The following is an 18,553-nucleotide window of genomic DNA, read 5'->3' as shown; positions in this document are numbered from 1 at the left end:
CACGGCAGCCCAGTCCCTGGGAGTTATCTGTCCGAGTGATGCTTATCCCAGTAGACTCAGTTGATCAGGAAAAACAGACCTGAGTGAAGGTTGGAAATGTGTTCAAAATAGACATGCAAGCTGAGTTGTCTCCTGTATGCTTCGTTAGAAACAGAATCCTAGTATAAAGCAATAAATTAATATGCATATTAAGCTCTTGTTTATCATCGAAGCATTCCCAAAGGATTTGCTCAGCATAAAAGGATTTGCTGAGTTCAGGGTCTCTGAGGTGTGAACTGTAAGCTGGCATTAAGATTAAAATGAATTTTTTTTTTTTTCTTAAAGATCATGAAGCACTGATTTGGGCCTGGAGGTAGGGAGGGAGCGGGCTTGGTGCCTGCTCAGTGAGAGCTCCTGAGGCTCTGGATCTCTCTTCTTGCAGTTTCCCTGCAGCTCTCATGCCTGCTACACCTGTTCATGCTGTTTATCTTCAGACTCAGACTGGCTGTTCATATATTGCCACAATGTCATGAGGATTAAGAATTTGGAAGCTTTGGCCAGGCGCAGTGGCTCACGCCTGTAATCCCAGCACTTTGGGAGGTCGAGGCAGGTGGATCACGAGGTCAGGAATCCAAGACCAGCCTGGCCAAGATGGTGATACCCCGTCTCTACTAAAAATACAAAAAAATTAGCCAGGCATGGGATTAGCCTATAATCCCAGCTACTCGGGAGGCTGTGGCAGAGAATTGTTTGAACCCGGGAGGCGGAGCTTGCATTGAGCCGAGATCATGCCACTGCACTCCAGCCTGGGCAACAGAGCGAGACTCCGTCTCAAAAAAAAAAAAAAAAAGCTTTGAGCTTTCTGGAAAAGTTCTATATACATTTACACATTGTAGCTCTCCTTGGATCTTAAGCTATGCAGAATACATTAACTGAGAAGACAGTTCCTTCTGTTTGTAGCTGGAAATTTGAGATAAGCTATAGTGTCCTCCCTCCCAACTTAGGACCTTAACAGAAACGTACAAATGGGGTATGAAAGAGAAAATGTTCAGACAAAGCCAATTTAAGTTACATTTTAATAGTACTGAAATGGAAGAATTGTCCACTTTTTAAGTCCTCAGTTGTCCTAGGACTTTTGAGGGTTAAGAGGTTTTAACCCTTTCTGCTTTGTGTGTTCTGACCTTCCCTGTCAGCTTGTGTAAAGGAAGAGCCCTTTTGTCACCTCAGTCACTGATTTTGCATGAAGCAAAGTTGGAAATACTTTTCTTAAGGTGGACTTTCCTAGAATTTTGTATTCAAGAACAAAAATGAATCAAAAGCATGGAAATACTGATATGACCATAAATATTTTTATTAAATGTGAAAATACAAGGGCATAAAAATAGTACCCATATTTGTAGACATGTCTGAGACCCATTTCAAATATTAGGTTCCTTTTTTATTTATTAAAACACTACATTGAGATGGATTAAGTTACTTAGTCTTTTCCCATTCAAAACAAACTAAAACCTCATGGTAAGAGTAATAGTTTCACAAACATCTCCTCCTTGCTCGGCTTTCCACTGCAGGTAAGTGTTTCAGCCACAGACAAGTGCAACAAAACCGGTTACTATACACAAAGCCACGCAGTGGCTAATTTTACTCTTAAATCATTCAGCAAATGAGATCTTCTGTAAACAAAAAGAAAAAGCCCCAAATAATCCCACCTCTTAACGTCATTTGAAATTACAGGATAAACTGCCACTAACAAAAAAGGAATGATCTGATTTAGAAAAAGGATATTAGTTGGCAAATTAACATTTGCCTTCTTCCTTTATAAATTTGGAAAAGTCAACTACATTCAACAAAGTTGCATGAACTTCTCTAGGTTATACCATTGCCGTGTGCTCGATGAAAACTTTGCAACGCCCATCACCAGGGCCCTGTGTCTGTAACCTCACCAGGGAGCCATTTTATGTAGTTTTTTCATGGTAAATGTCAAAGACAACTTCTGATCCATTTAAAGGTGAAATTTTTCATCATCCATGGTGAGTAGAAAATGGTATCAATTTCAAATTGTGGTTTTATTGGCTACCTTTTTTACAGTTATGTTTTCTAAACCATGGGTAGTTTTAAAATTCCATCATCAGGGCAACAAAAATTTGTTTTCATACCAATACTTTAAAAAAGATTTTTAATACTAAAGACATTGTAGAATTAGTAGTATGTTACATCCGATTCACATTAGTAAGCTGTCGAGATTTTTTTCAAGTTTTCATCTATTCATGGTAAGACAGCACAAACTTTCAGAACTGAGGAATGGGTTAAATTTTGTCTCCCGTTTTGGAAACTTTTCACAGTGCTTCTAGACTGGTATGTCTAATACTTCCTGCTGGGCAAAATATCCACAAAGTACAGACCCCTGATAACTCCACCCATGGAGCTCACCAAAAAGGAAAGAAGAGCAGAATATAACAGAGCTATGGCTAGGGTACCCCTCTCTGATTTCACTTTTCCTGAAAGAGCCATAAAGGTTGCCTGATGGCCGGGCACGGTGGCTCATGCCTGTAATCCCACCACTCTGGGAGGCCAAGGTGGGCAGATCACGAGGTCAGGAGATCAAGACCATCCTGGCTAACACAGTGAAACCCCGTTTCTACTAAAAATACAAAAATTAGGCATGGTGGTGCACGCCTGTAGTCCCAGCTACTTGGAGGCTGAGGCAGGAGAATCACTTGAACCCGGGAGGTGTCCCTGCACTCCAGCCTGGGCAACAGAGCAAGACTCTCGTCTCAAAAAAAAAAAAAAAGTTTACCTGGCACCTGCAGTCCCCAAGGGAAAATGAAAGTAGTACGGTTTTACAATGGCTAATGATACCCTACAGTCAGGCAAGGGGAGTGACTATCTCTTTAACATCCAGGCTGCTGCTCAGTCACAGTTTAGGGGAAGCAGGGAATGACTGTCTTTCCATTTGGGTGGACACCAGAAAATTGCCAATGGCCATCAAGGCTGAAACTCAACAGTTGTTACTTTCTTCATGAATCAGCAAAACAACAGATTGCAGAGAATTCATTTCCCTCCATGGCACTGGCATGTGGCACCAGAGCTGCTTCTCTCTCTTCACTGAAAACAGGCAAGTAACTCTGCACATCAGTTAAGATGACTAACTTAAATCCATGATAAGAATTTAGGAATTGAAACTATGGTTGTTACAGGCGGAGAAAAAATGAAAATGCAAACAAGCCTCTGGGCAGCGGGTGGGAGGTGGCCAGGCCTGGGACCTTGACCCCTTGTTGTTGGCAACTGTCGTGCTCTCCAAGTGGAGGGCACGTGATTTGATATTTCCTTTTTTTCTGATTCTATATGAAAATTCTTTTCAAAGTAGGTAAAAGCCATCACTATATTTCAAAGAGGTCAGTGACATATACAAAAGGAAAGAGATTGAAAAAGATATTGCTGACATAGCCAGTAGTGAGATTACTAAATAATAGACAGAAATGCCTTGGAAATTATTTTTACACTGGCTTGAATCGAAACATTGAAGCAAAATGAAAGCTGCAAGGTGTTCACTAGTTTTCCAAATGCACTGTCAAGTTTATTGGTAAGAAATAGACTCCTAAATAGATGCAGAAAGCACTTAAATGTTTTGCTCAATTCAACTATGTGGTTTTTGTCTCCCAGTTAAAAGTTTGTCCACGTATTTTTCAGGATAAGACTACGGATGAAAACGGTTTGTGCTTTGCTGTTATGGATGTCTGTGGTCAGGATGCCTCCCACAGTGAATTAAAATGCTTGATTTCATTAAAAAAATTAGACCCTTTAATGGTTAAAACACTTCAAAATGCTTTGAGGCAGAAACAAAACCTTTCCAGAACAAAGGTAGCAATTCCTATCTAAAGTAATTCCCTCAGCTTTCAAATGCAGCATCAAGAGTTCCATAAATATTCAATATTCTTGATTAAAGTAACATTTTTTAGGGAAAAAGCATTCAGTATACAAAGACTGAATAGTTTACTTCTTAAACAGTATCTTCTTAAAAGGTAAGAAGAACGTATCTCAAGAGGAGATGTCATCTTATTAAATGAAACAACAGTGGAAATACAGCCAGACCTGACTAAACTTGCAAGCCTGTATTTTCTTGTAGGCAGGAGAGCATCAGAGGCATCAAGATCTGGTAGAAGGGCAGGCCTACTGTGTAACACATACCAGCAGACAAGTCCCATGTGGGAGGCCCAGAGACCTTTAAGATAAGGTCAAGCCTTGGTATGAGAGAAGGAGAAGCTGCCAACTGTCTTTACTTAAAAGTGGGAACCATGGCATTCTGTATTTATTTATGTTGACTGTGCAACTTTATGTTTCTAAGCCAGTCTTGTTACATGAAATTCTCTATAAAAACTCAGAACTTCAGTTGTTTAAAAAGTATTTCAATCTGCACTTCAGCAATATTATTTTAAATACCACCACTATTTTATCTGAACCTATTTGACCCATAACTTTTAATTTGTTGTGTTTAATATTAAAAGGGTCCATAGGAATGTATAGATTCAAGTTTCAGTATTCTTCAGGTACTGAACCAAAAAAAAAAATGTACATTTAACATTAATCCAAAGTCTAAGCCTGGATATATTACCATTTGGTGCCAGGGTTCCTAAAAGATGGTCTCTTGCTCCTTCGGTGACAGCCATGTTGACAGACCACAGAGGTGTAAACACATGCACACTAAAGCTTTCACGCTACTCACAAGTGACTAGACCACATCGAAGCACAGCTCAAAAACGTTCATGTTCTCTTTAAGAATACTAACCATTCTCATGAAGATTACAGCTCCTTCTTACATTTGTAGGCACAGACTTACTCTGCAAGGCTGTGAAGAGAAGAATCTCAGCTCCAGTGTAGAAAAATACAGAATACGTGAGCACGTCCACAGGTGAGCCTGCCTCAGACCACTTCCTCCACACAGCATAAAACAGATGCAGGCTGCTCTGTCAGAAACAGAACCATTCCTTGCCTCCCTGCCGTTGCAAACCCATTAACCATAAATCTAACAGGGATAAGAACAGATTTTTTTCCTATTAAAGCAACTCTTTGGTCATGGACAAACAAAGATTTGAATTTTTTTTTCATTAGGGTCCCGGAGGAAGATTTCTTTGTTTTTAATCTTTAAAAAAATTAAGGAAGAAGAGCAGAAAAACAGTTGGTTTAATTGAAGTGGAATTTAAATCGAAACGGTCCGCCTGAGCTGAAGGGATTGAAGCCTTGCCATGAGTTCCAGCTTCTGTGGAAAGGGTTGCCGCCGCCTCCTTGCTGGCTCTCTGCATCCAAGGGATCTTCTCCGTCATCGAACTTCTTTCTCATTTCTAGAAAGAAATCAGAAAATTAAGAACCAGATAATATCTAAGGTATAGGGGCAGGGGGAATGTTTTCTTTGGGCAAAGGAGGGTGGATGGGCTTGAGGAGCTACTTACTTTTCAGTTACTGAGAGTTGTGCCTGACATTCAAATCCAGGCTCTCCCATTCCCACCCGGAAGAAACAGACTAGAGAAATTCACCACAAAGAGGATGAGGTTCAGGCCCCAAATCTCACTCCAGAAGCAGCTACCCAAGCTTGATAACTACCCAGTGAAATTATTTGGAAAAAAATAATTCAAGAAAAAGAAACTTCCAAAGGTCTACACTTCCACTGAAACAGGCAGCTCACTACCCTAATCCCCAAAATGAAGTCTGTAAGGCAATGACCTCAACAAGTGTCTAATGAGCTTTCTCGAGACTCAGTTTAATCCAAACAGCACTAAGGCTCCTCAGACATGAGGGGAGAGGGGCCTCCGTAACATCCAACTCCAGGAGACTCACCTTTCCCTCCCATGCGAATGGTGCCCCCACAGCGGGGCCTCTGAGCCCTGAGCAGAAAGAGACCAAGGCAGAGACATGGGAGAAGGCAATAGAGAGGAATATTGCAGGGACAGAAAGAAAGCGCTCTTGTCCTCAGAGCCATTAGAAAAACCCTGGAAGACAACCTAGGCAAATACTATTCAGGACACAGGCATGGGCAAAGATTGCTTTTGGCGTTTCCATCATGAAATTGCAACAAAAGCAAAAATTGACAAATGAGATCTAATTAAACTAAAGAGCTTCTGCAGAGCAAAAGAAACTATCAACAGAATAAACAGACAACCTACAGAATGGAAGAAAATTTTTGCAAACTATGCAACTGACAAAGGTCTAGGAGGAACTGAAATGTACAAGAAAACAACTCCATTAAAAAGGGAGCAAAGGACATGAGCAGACACTTCTCAAAAGAAGACATATATGTGGCCAACCATCATATGAAAACAAGCTCAACATCACTGATTTAGAGCAAATAATTAGATCATTATTGCAAATAAAAAATGGCTATTAAAAAGTTTTTAAAAAGATGCTGCCAAGGTTGTGGTGAAAAAGGAACACTTATACACTATTGGTGGGAGTGTAAATTCATTCAGCAATTGTGGAAGACAGTGGCAATTCCTTAAAGACAGAAATACCATTCAACCCAGCTATCTCATTACTGGGTATACACCCAAAAGAATATAAATTGTTCCATTATAAAGACACATGCACGTGTCTGTTTATTGCAGCTCTATTCACAATAGAACAGACATGGAATCAACCTAAATGCCCATCAGTGATAGACTGGATAAAGAAAATGTGGTACATGTACACCATGGAATACTATGCAGCCATAAAAAATGAGATCATGTCATTGCAGGGGCATGGATGGAGCTGGAGGCCACTATTCTTAGCAAACTAATGCAGGAACAGAAAACCAAATACCACATATTCTCACAAGTGGGAGCTAAATGATGAGAACTCATGGACCCATAAAGGGGAACAACAGACACTGGGGCCTATTGGAGGGTGAAGGATGGGAGGCGGGAGAGGATCAGGAATAATAACTAATGGGTTCTAGACTTAATACCTGGGTGATGAAATAATCTGTACAACAAACCCCCATAACACACATTTACCTATGTAACAAACCTGCACATGTACCCCTGAACTTACAAAAAAAAAAGACTTAGCATATAGCTAGGTTTTTTAATAAATGGAAAATAAAGAATGCAGAAAAAATGCAAATATAAAAATAATCCCAAGTCCCACTTTGCTCTCTCACAGTAACTTGTCCTTTAGCGGTTCAAAGATACTTAGAGAAAAGCCAGTTTACTTCATTCTGGGAGGTTAATCTGAAACCACACATTTAGGAGGAGGAAACCCACCAGTAAAAATGGAGGGCTCTTATGCTGAGTATGAATAACTAACTGGGTATTGTAGTTGATCTGAAACTCAGCTTTGTTTTACAAAAGCTAATGCAGTTAGACTCAGGCCCCATATCTTTGATATCTCACAGGCAAAATTAATCTAGGGTGTTAGCACTTAGAACAGTAGTGAACTGCATAGGGGGTGATAATAGCCCCAGAGAAAGGATGCTGTGAATGGAAAGAGAAGTGAATTCAGCTATATCCACATCATGTAATTACTTAAAAATTCAATGGAGTGGTCTGCATACATTTCAAAGAATGAGGTAACTATTTTTCAGTGAGAAAAAAACTATAGCCAAGATTTATGTCAAGTGAAAATTAAGTTTCAGATTGGCATAATCATGTGATTCTACTAAACATATTCATAAATACATGATACATGTGTTTTGATATATGCATAGTAAAAAACTTTAAAGTCTTTAAAAGAAAAGATAGTTCATCCTGAACATAAGAACAAGAGGAAAGAAAAAAGACCTGCAGCTCTTTCCTCAGTGCATGCCTCTGTGCAAGGACACTCATCCCCTCCGTTGGCTCCCTGCTACCTTAAAACTTAGCCCAAAGTCCCCCTCAGTCCTCCTCCCATAAGAAGATCCTGACTCCCAGTCTGATACACTATCACTTCTGTGCACTGCACAAACTAAGAGGATTGAACTGCTCAAGGCAGGTTGCAGCCACTCAATATTTGCCGAGTAACAGGACAGTATGTATCCGATACTACTTGATAAGGGAAGTACATTTCTCCTTTACTGGATTATAAATTACTTGAAAACAAAGCATCATTTACCTTCAATTCCACTGCATAAGTAGGTGCTCCAAAAAGATTTGACAAATAAAACTTTCCTCTCTTTGTTTAATTTGTCTAGCTCAGATCACAGCTTTGGCTCCCACGGACATGGAAGGCCACAAAAAAGCAGTGTCAGCTTAACATGAAATTCTCTGGCAACAGCAAAGCATTGTCCAGTATCACCTCAATGCTTAGCCTGTCTCCCTCTTATTAAATTTCCAGGCCATATTAGTGTACAGCAAAAGAACACACATGGCCAGGTGCAGAGGCTCACACCTGTAATCTCAGAACTTTGGGAAGCTGAGTTGGAAAGATCACTTTAGCCCAGGAGTTAACGACCAGCCTGGGCAACACAGCGACACCCCATTTCTACAAAAAATAAAAATTTTTAAAAAACACATAAGCCTGTTGATCTAATGATCATATGATTCAGGGCAAGATTCCTGGTGAACAGATATGGGGCATAGCAGGCCCTAGGCCAGACATCTGCTGTTCTCCCACTCAGTGCAATCCAGCCTGGCAAGCTGGTTTCCTCATCAAGCTCCTGTGAGCTTGGTGGAGAAAATTCATCATTGACCTTTGAGGTTAGAGGGAACCTGAGAGATCCTCTTATGCTCAGTATTGAAAAAAACAGACCAAAAAGTTCTGATAACTTGTTTGAGTAGGAAAAAGATTCAAACTCAGGCCCTCTGATTCCACATTTGATGATCTTTCCACTGTACCCTGCAACAGGAGCATAAGAGGGCTGAACGAGGAGGGCAGGCATACAACTGGACCTCTGGAACCGGGCTCAGGACCCGGCACTGCCTATACAGCCCCACATGCAGAACCCACCGCGCGTTCCACCCTCGCTTCTAACACCACCTCTAGGACGAGTCAAAGGAATAAAACCAAATAATACCTGGATCAGAGAGGACTTCTTTAGCAGCTGCTATGTCAATGAACTTTTTCTCAGCTTTTTTCTTTTCTTCTTCATTCTGGAAGTTATCTGGGTGCCACTGCAGTGCTAATTTTCGGTATGCTTTAATGATTTCTTGCTTTTTGGCATTTCTGAGGGGTGGTAAAATAATAATTAGTGGAGAAATGTCTAACATACTATCATAAAAATCAGAAGAGCTGATTAAGATCCCACTGGCAATTAACAAACTGGTAATTAATAAACTATTAAATATAAAATAGTTCCAATGGTATCACAGACCACAGATCTGCATACAGTTCTGGATGATCATTAAAGCTGACATCAGGCTTCCCTGGATACTCACTAAGATTACTGAGAATAAAGCACTCCTGATCTTTAGAATTTTCCCTTTTTTAAAAAAGGTACATCAATGAATTTTTTAACTTTCTGAATTTGCAAGTTACCAAAATTCAATTCTTGGCATTAAAAAGATATGACTCTGACCGCCACTTTCAATTATGCTTCTGCATTAGCTTACTTAATAGTAAGCACAAAGATTCCAAATTTTGAAAGATGATGGTTTACTTAGCGAACCACTGAGGGGTGTATCATTTACTTAGTATGTACTTTTATATAAGGTAGATCTTAATTTCAGACTTAATTCTGAAAGTACTACTTTATTTTTAGGCCTAGAGAAGGCTTTTTCTTCCTTTTTCCATCTCCTCCTCCATCCCCACCAAAAGAAAGCTCACTCCTACCCCTTTACCCTTCTTAAAAAAATCCAGGCCTAGGACCCATTCATGCTACAGTGTCATCTTTGTTGCCAACTACTAATTCTCTGTGGCTGCATTATTGGTCTCTATCAAAGAAACTTGCCTATAAAATACTCAAAGTAGCTTTCTAATGGTAAAGATTGTTAGGGTTTAATCCATATGACTGAAATTACATAAGTAAAGAAAATGCATCAGAGAGGAAAAAGAGCAATGATTAGCTTTGAAACAGAGTTGATTAAAAATAGCAAAGTAAATTTTAAATTAATAATTCACCTTTTTACTCCCAAGATTTTATAATAATCTCGTTTCTGCGACTGTTTCAATAATCTTTGTGCTTTCTCTAGACCTTCTCGAATCTGCTGATCATTTTCATTGTGTTCCTGAGCAGTTTCATAATCCTGAATCGCTGTCAAAATATGTTTAAGATAATATTGTTAAGGCAAATTATAATTTGTTGCCTTTTCTTACCCTGTAAAATTGATGCTAAAGTCATCATCCCCCAACCCCTTCACTCTTTGGTCATTATTGCCAAAAACCTCAAGTGATACCCCGTTAGTAACTTTGATCAAGAATATTTAAAACAGGCCGGGCACGGGGGCTCATGCCTGTAATCTCATCACTTTGGGAGGCCGAAGGGGGTGGATCACGAAGTCAAGAGTTCAAAACCAGCCTGGCCAACATAGTGAAACCCCGTCTTTACTTAAAAAAAAAAACAAAAACAAAAATTAGCCGGGCATGGTGGCACATGCCTGTAGTCCCAGCTACTCGGGAGGCTGAGGCAGGAGAATCACTTGAACCCGGGAGGCGGAGGTTGCAGTGGCTGACATCGCGCCACTACACTCCAGCCTGGGTGACAAAGCGAGATTCCATCTCAAAAAAAAAAAAAAAAAAGGTTTAAAAGGCATAATAATTAAAACTGAGTTTAGGTAGTTTATTATTCTCATTCAACAAAATGTACTGCTGTTTACTTGTCCACCCTCCCACATGATCTCTCCATACCCTCTGGGTAAATATGTTAATGTCAGCACTTTATCCAGAGCAATCTACCGCCATTAAGACTGGAGTGATTCTTCCCTGTGTAACAAAGACAGTGATAAAGCAAATCTGCCTGGTCAGTTATGGATTGACAACAGTGCAGAAGAATTAGATGTTTAGAAAGGGATCAGGAGGTGTGTTTGGTCAATGGGAAGCTAGAAAAAAAAGAATTATAGAAAGAAAGGGAACGGAAGGAGCTGTCCACAATCTGAATGACTCAGTAACCCACAGGCTCTAACACTATTACAAACCTAAGTGTCAATCAACATACAAAACACATACAGTCCCAGTACAGGCAGTCTGGGGACTATCCACATTACATCTTTTGTTTTATTACACCGTATTTAAAAAAAAAAAAAATTTAAGACACGGGGTCTCTCTCACTTTGGCTCACTGCAACTTCGACCTCACAGGCACAAACCATCCTCCTGCCTCAGGCTCATGAAGCAGCTGGGACTACAGGCATGCACCACCACGCCCAGCTAATACACAGTATTTTAAATACTTAGAAAATACAAGGCACCTGGGTATCTAACACCATGCAGAAGAGTCAACACAGCAGTCCTGAGACTACTATCCTTAGAAAAGTCTGCTGACAAGGTTGGCTTACTGCTGATGTTTGGGAAGCCAGATTTCAGGAGTGCTCCCAACATTCCATGGTAAGAATGACTCATGGCTGAACTGTTTGTATGAAAAATATAGTTTATGTAAACATCTTTCCTTCTGGGAGTCTGCGATTTTGGTGCAGGCCAGGCAGAAGGTGTCTAGTGACTAGTCCCCCACAAAAATTCTGGGTGCAGTGTCTCTAACGAGCTTCCCTGGTAGACAACATTTCACACATTGTAGAATTTCTCATTGCTGGAAAAATTAAGCTTGTCCTTTGTGACATCACAGGGAGAGGAGTCCTGGAACCTTCTGCCTGGTTTCCTCCAGATGTTCCCCCTTACACCTTTTCCCTTTGCTGACTTTGCTTCTTCACTGGAATGAAAGCCCTCAGTACAACTATATGCTGAGTCCTGTGTATCTTCTTACCAGATCACCAAATCTGGAGATGGTCTAGGGAAGCCCCCACTCAAATTTTTCTCAATATTCTCCCTGGATAGATAATTCCAATAATAGATTGCTGGGTTCAAATTCTTGTTTTTATGAAAATGCATTTCACTAGGAGAAAAGACATCTGAACACTCATCTTGGCAATAAATAAACACAGAGGGAATGTAAGGCACCTTGGGCAGATTAAAATGAGAAAGATATTGGGGTAAGACTGAGACAGCCAAATGCAAAGGGGTTCCCGGAAAACCTCCATCTGCTCTGCGCACTGGGAGGAGTGCACGCTGGGAGGAGTGCGCCCTGGGGTGGAGCCTTGGGAAGTTCGCACCATTTGCAGTGGGGAGGAGCCTGGCCCCTCCCTCTTCTTCCTGGGTGGAGCCTGGGATTCAATCTGCAAGGTGGGAAGCACACTAGCTGGGACTTTGGCCTTGTAGACAGTCCCTGTTTCCTTTTCACCCAATAAATCTTGCCCTCTTCAAATTGTCTGTGAGCCGAATTTTTCGTGGCTGTGTGACATGGACCCCCTGTCTTTAGCTGAACTAAGGAAAGAGTCCTACAACAAGACTAACAAATTTTGACAGGCTACACACTGCATAGAAAAACGAACCGCCACCACCTTTGGCCCTGTGGCACTGGGGAAGGGGACCCTTCCATCTTTTATCCTAAAGTGAATTCTCGCATCAGTGCATCATTAAACTAAATGTTCCTACAGCCCAACCCACGGGGACGTAAAAAACTTCTCCCAATTTAGTATAAAAACAAAACCATCATAAATAGTAGTAAGGTTTAACTTTACAATTAACACCCATAGCGCAACACACAGCTTAGTAAGGAAACAGACCTTGAAGGAATACAACAGGAAAATGTTTCAGTATATACACAATTTTGCGACTTGTGCGGACTCTACATTTAAAATATGTTTTCATTCTTACATGTTCAGGGTATCTCCCTAAAGCAGTCTTTTGTATCGTATTTGTGTTAGAATTTAAGGTGAACACATTTCCCCAATATAGGACAAAAATGTAAAATTATACGTTGTTTCCTATATTCACATAATTGCAGATAACTAATTAGAAACCTAAGTATGGATAATGTAAGACTTCCCACAGATATACCTAGACAGACCATTTTAAATTACACTTTCTCAGACTCCACAATCTAAGAGACAATCTAAGGAAGAAAAAAAAAAAAAAACCCAATAGACAAAAACAAGCAATGGGGAAAGGACTCCCTATTTAATAAATGGTGCTGGGACAACTGGCTAGCCATATGCGGAAAACTGAAACTGAAACTAGACCCCTTCCTTACACATTATACAAAAATTAACTCAAGGTGGATTAAAGACTTAAATCAAGGACCTAAAACCATAAAAACCATAGAAGAAAACCTAGGCAATACCATTCAGGACATAGGCATGGGCAAAGACTTCATGACTAAAACACCAAAAACAATGGCAACAAAAGCCAAAATTGACAAATGGGATCTAATTAAAGTAAAGAGCTTCTGCACAGCAAAAGAAACTATCATCAGAGTGAACAGGCAACCATCTGACAAAGGGCTAACATCCAGAATCTACAGGGAACTTAAACGAATTTATAAGAAAACAACCCTATCAAGAAGTGGGCAAAGGATATGAACAGACACTTCTCAAAAGAAAACATTTATGCAGTCAACAGACATATGAAAGAAAACTCATCATCACTGGTCATTAGAGAAATGCAAATCAGAACCACAATGAGATACTATCTCACACCAGTTAGAATGGTGATCATTAAAAAGTCAGGAAACAACAGATGCTGGAGAGGATGTGGAGAAATAGGAATGCTTTTACACTGTTGGTGGGAGAGTAAATTAGTTCAACCATTGTAGAAGACAGTGTGGTGATTCACCAAGGATCTAGAACTAGAAATACCATTTGACCCTGCAATCTCATTACTGGGTACATACCCAAAGGATTATAAATCATTCTAGTATACAGACACATGCACAGGTATGTTTATTGCAGCGCTGTTCACAATAGCAAAGACTTGGAGCCAACCCAAATGTCCATCAATGATAGACTGGATAAAGAAAATGTAGCACATATACACCATGGAATACTATGCAGCCATAAAAAAGGATGAGTTCATGTTCTTCGCAGGGACATGGATGAAGCTGGAAACTAACACAGGAACAGAAAACCAAACACCGCATGTTCTCACTCATAAGTGGGAGTTGAACAATGAGAACACGTGGACACAGGGAGGGGAACATCACACACTGGGGCCTGTGTGGGGTGGGGGGCTGGGGGAGGGATAGCATTAGGAGAAATACCTAATGTAGATGATGGGTCGATGGGTGCAGCAAATCACCATGCCATGTGTATACCTATGTAACAAACCTGTACATTCTGCACATGTATCCCAGCACTTAAAGTATAAAAACATACACACACACCCCCATCCAAAGTTTATCCCATCACCATAACTGAAAAGTAGAATAAGCCAGACATATGTCAGCCCTAGATAAAGAATACCATGTTACATATTAGCCAATTCATTTTCTAACCTCTGAATCTAAAAAAACTTATCTATCCCAAATTACTTTTATTCTATATTCCCTTCACATTCCTAAGGAGCAATTACTAGCTTAGGATGGGAGATACAAGCACACACGTTTGCCGTACTCCTTGCCACCGAAATGACGAAAAGTAATATAACCATAGCAGCACTGAAGACAACAGCAGACCAGTAAGTTTGATAAATTTCTGGAAGATAGGAAGTGGGAGCACATTAGTAATAAACCTAAGTAGAGAGAACCATAATGTAAGCAGACACTATAAGAGGCCCTGGAAGATCTGGAAGCCATTATCTTTGGCCAAGGACCCTCAGTTTGGCAAGCAGAAGTAGCTATAAGGCAACTGTCAGGATAGTCCGTGAGATGACTACAGGATGGCTGGGCAGGCTCTGGCCCCTGTATGTGGAGCTGCAGCATTAACCCCTACTGTAAGCAGAGTGAAAGGTGTGGCTGTGGAGCGCCCCTGTAGGGCACGCACACCTCTACAACAAACCTGGAACAAACAAAAAGTGGTCCCACCCAGAAAACCAAAGTTAAATAGATCATTTTACTGACCCCCTGATCAGTTAAATGAGTGAAGCAGGGCTCATCAGGGCAGCTGGGCAAGTGCCACCAGGGACGTTCTCCAGTGAACAGGTCCTAGTCACTTACGGCCTGCCCTGAGCTCCCCAGCACAGACCAGCATTTGAAAGACAGGTGCACACAGCTGTAAGTGATTCCCTCTCTCACCCTGCCAATCCATTAGCGAGTTCCAAATCAGCTTTCCTTCACAATATAGCCATCGTTTAACCACTTCGCAGCATTTCCATAGTTAGCACTGTGACACGGGCCACCATTCACCTGAATCATTGAAACAGTTTCCCAACAGGTGTTCCCAGCTTCCACCCGATTCCCCTAAAAGTCTACTCTCAATGCAAAGAGATCCTTTGAAAGAATACAGTACATCCGACCTCCAATATAAACAAGCCCCATGGAACACCAATATTCTCCTGCTGCATAGTACACAAAAGAAACAAGGTAAATGGATGGGGCAGCTCCAAACTCCATTTTCAGCAAAACAATACAAAGAAACTGGACAAGGGCTGCTAAAAGGTGCTAATATTAGCCATGAACCTAAGATGAGGAAGGAAGCAAATAGTGAGAAAGCCAAATGGTAAAAGATCACAGAAAATGCTAACAAAATATACCTTCTAGGAGTATGGGCTTACCCTGCAGTGACAAACTATATCCCTTGCATATTACAAGAACCAGGAAATCTAGAGTGCACATAGGGGAGATAAAGCAGAGGCCTTACTGGGGCAAGAGAGAGGTAAAGAAGAGAATACAATGAGAGGCAACAGCGAAACAGCCTGTGCGGCGCATCCCAGAGGAACAGCAACTGTATGCTCCCTGAAGGTGAGGGGCTCATCCTGAAGTGCAAAACATACACCCTTTAGTGTAGCAAAGGAAGGGGGTAGAGGGGCGAGTGGGGCTGGCAGCAGATGACCTCCTGGCCATGGTTTGGTGCAGAGAAGTAGAGAGGGCAGGGCTAGACAGCAAAATCATTTTAGCAGGAAGCAGAATGTCTGCGGAAACAGGAAAGCAGAGAGTACTGCGACTATTAACTAAGAAGGCTGCCCTGGCCCCAGCACGCCTTACACGCAGAAAACAAAGAAACAAAACTGACATCCAGAGGACTAGCACCACAGTCAGTTAGGGCAGTGAACTCCAACTCATTTTATGATGAGTAATAATTTTTTTTTAACTGGCATAGTATCACTTAAAAGATATTTAAAAATCAAATCAGGAAAAGAACATGTAAAACTTATCTAATGAACATGCATCAGAAAAACATAGCCAAAGAATACTATTTTCTGAATAGCCATCAGAAAAACAAAACCAAAGAAAATTCTGGGCAAGCATCATAGACCAATTATGTAACTTAATCTAATCACTTCCATTAAGGGGAATCACAAAGCAGAATCAGAACTCAGGAAAGAGACCAGAAGATGATGAGGAGGTAAAAATGTGAGCAATCAGGACTCAAGAAAAATAAGAACAAATCAAAACTATCGTAGACATGAAGACAAAACAAGAAGGAGGACAAGGGAGAAGAGAAAAATGAAGGATCTAACAAAACGAAATAGAGAGTTTTAAAAGCCTGAGATTCATGTGTATTGCATATTACTTTTATAAAAATAAAAATGTTCTAGCGCTATGTTGCTAACAATTTCAATATACTTAACTATATAATTGAAAATATTAAAGATTATAAATTTCATTATGTATTTTTTACAATTAAAAATAAAACCACTGACCACCAACCCAAAAAAAGCAGATATACAAGTCATAAAATAGGGGTAATAGTTATACAGGAAAACAAAAATGGAAATAATTATATTGGCAACAGATGTATGACTGATCCATATCTGACTTCTGTCCAAACACTGTCTTAATGTTTACAGAGTCCAATATTGGCGTACAAAATTATAATACATAAATAAAAACAACACAATGTGACACAGCCTATCGTAAAACATGAGACACAGGAATATACATTAGCAGAAAAAATTTCACAAAAAAATACTGAACACATTACTAAAAAATAATTCTAGATAGCTACAATTCTCAACTATGACTACACATTCATAAAGGGCACACATTTTGGTGTTTTTCAATTCAACGTTTTTACTGTACAACATTCTATTTTCTCTTTTTAAGGGTGTTAACTACTTTAGATATTCCATGTAAGTAGATTCATACAGTATTTTTCTGTGTGTGGCTGGGTTATTAAATTTAGCATAATGTCCTCAAATTTGTCTTTATGGTAGATATTAGAAAACTTCCTGCGTTTTAAAAGCTGAGTAGTATTCCATTTTTTTGTATTCCAAGTTATATGTATCCACTCATTTGGTAAAGGAAGTTTAAATTGCTTTCACCTATTGGCTTTTGTGGATAATGCTTCAATGAACGGTGTGCAAATAACTCACTTGAGCATGTATGCAAGAGATGAGATCTGTGCTGCATTCTGCTTCACTGCTTTGATGTCCTGCCTTTATACCCATGCCAAAGTGCTTTGGTTACTGTAGCTTTGTTTGGTGTTCAGACATTATGTGTAATGCCTCCAATGTTTTTCTTCTTTTAAGATTGTCAGACTTTTCATGGTCCCTTGAGATTTCATGTAATTTTGTGGGTGTTTTTCTATTTTCAGAAAAGTAACATTGGGAATTGAAAGGCGTGCTGCACGTGTGGCTCACTGTGGGCAGCACGGCCATCTTCACAATAGTATGTCTTCCGACCCTTCAACAAGAGCATGCTCAAGAGTGTGGTGTCTCATTTTCATATTTTGTGAATTTTTCAGTTTTCCTTCTGTTACTGATTTCTAGTTTTATTCCATTTGGGCCATCAATCATAGTCTGTAAAATTTCAATTTTAAAAAATGTGTTAAGACTTGTGGTGTCACACATGGTCTATCTAGGAAAATGTTTCATGAGCTACTGAAGAGAATGTGTGCTCTGCTGTCTGTATACATTTGTTAGGTGTAACGGTTTTATGGTGCATTCAAGTTTTTTGTTCCCTTATTAATATTCTATCTTGCTTTATTATTCATTACTAAAAGTGGGATCCTGAAGTATCGTGCCATTATTATACTGCTGGCTATTTTTTGCCTCAATTCTGTCAATATTTGCTTTATGTGTTTGGGAAAACTGATGTCAGATATATTCATAGATTCTCAATGAATGAACCCTTTTATTATAATTTAATGTCCTAGTCTCTTGTGAATTCTGAATTAAGTAAATCTGTCATATCCATAAATGCAAATTTGCTTAACCTATTTAAAAGAATTTCATTGGCTCAAAAAGCAAAGCCCAAACAAAACATTTTCACAGAGAAAGCTGTCACTAAGTCACCTCCCAGTAAAGCAGCAGTCCTTCCAGAGATTGTTCCAAACTTTTACAGCACAGGTGATTCCAGTGTCTCCAGAACACTGAAAAAAGAAAACTTCTAAACAACTGCACTGAATTCTTACCCTAATTAATAGTTTACTATACATAGAAGTCTGTGTTAAAAATCATTTTTCCTCTGAATTTCTGAGAAGCTGCAATATTCCCTTCTGGCATCAGACGCATTCATATCACTTTTGGAGATGCACTTTAAGCAAAATAAAAAAAGAATCCAAGAAAGATGAAGACATGATTAAATTTTTAAAATGAAGACAGAAAAA

General features: G+C 39.9%; 1 protein-coding gene across 2 annotated transcripts in view; it reads right to left on the bottom strand.

Annotated features, from left to right (window-relative positions):
* Positions 1-1,306: 1,306 nt before the first annotated feature.
* Positions 1,307-18,553, bottom strand: part of DNAJC3 (DnaJ heat shock protein family (Hsp40) member C3) — a 108,288-nt gene continuing 91,041 nt past the window's right edge. Inside the window, exons 9-11 of one of the 2 annotated variants that reach the window (XM_077973566.1) lie at positions 9,982-10,114; positions 8,939-9,087; positions 1,307-5,315 (exon numbers count right to left, since the gene is read on the bottom strand). In XM_077973566.1, the coding sequence (XP_077829692.1) occupies positions 5,158-5,315; positions 8,939-9,087; positions 9,982-10,114 (440 nt within the window). In that variant the 3' untranslated portion in view covers positions 1,307-5,157. 2 annotated transcript variants of the gene reach the window in all.

The sequence above is a fragment of the Macaca mulatta genome, chromosome 17 (genome assembly GCF_049350105.2).
Source record: "Macaca mulatta isolate MMU2019108-1 chromosome 17, T2T-MMU8v2.0, whole genome shotgun sequence".
Lineage (NCBI taxonomy): Eukaryota > Metazoa > Chordata > Mammalia > Primates > Cercopithecidae > Macaca > Macaca mulatta.
Note: the sequence above shows the minus strand (reverse complement) of the source record. Positions and strands in the feature narration are given on the sequence as shown.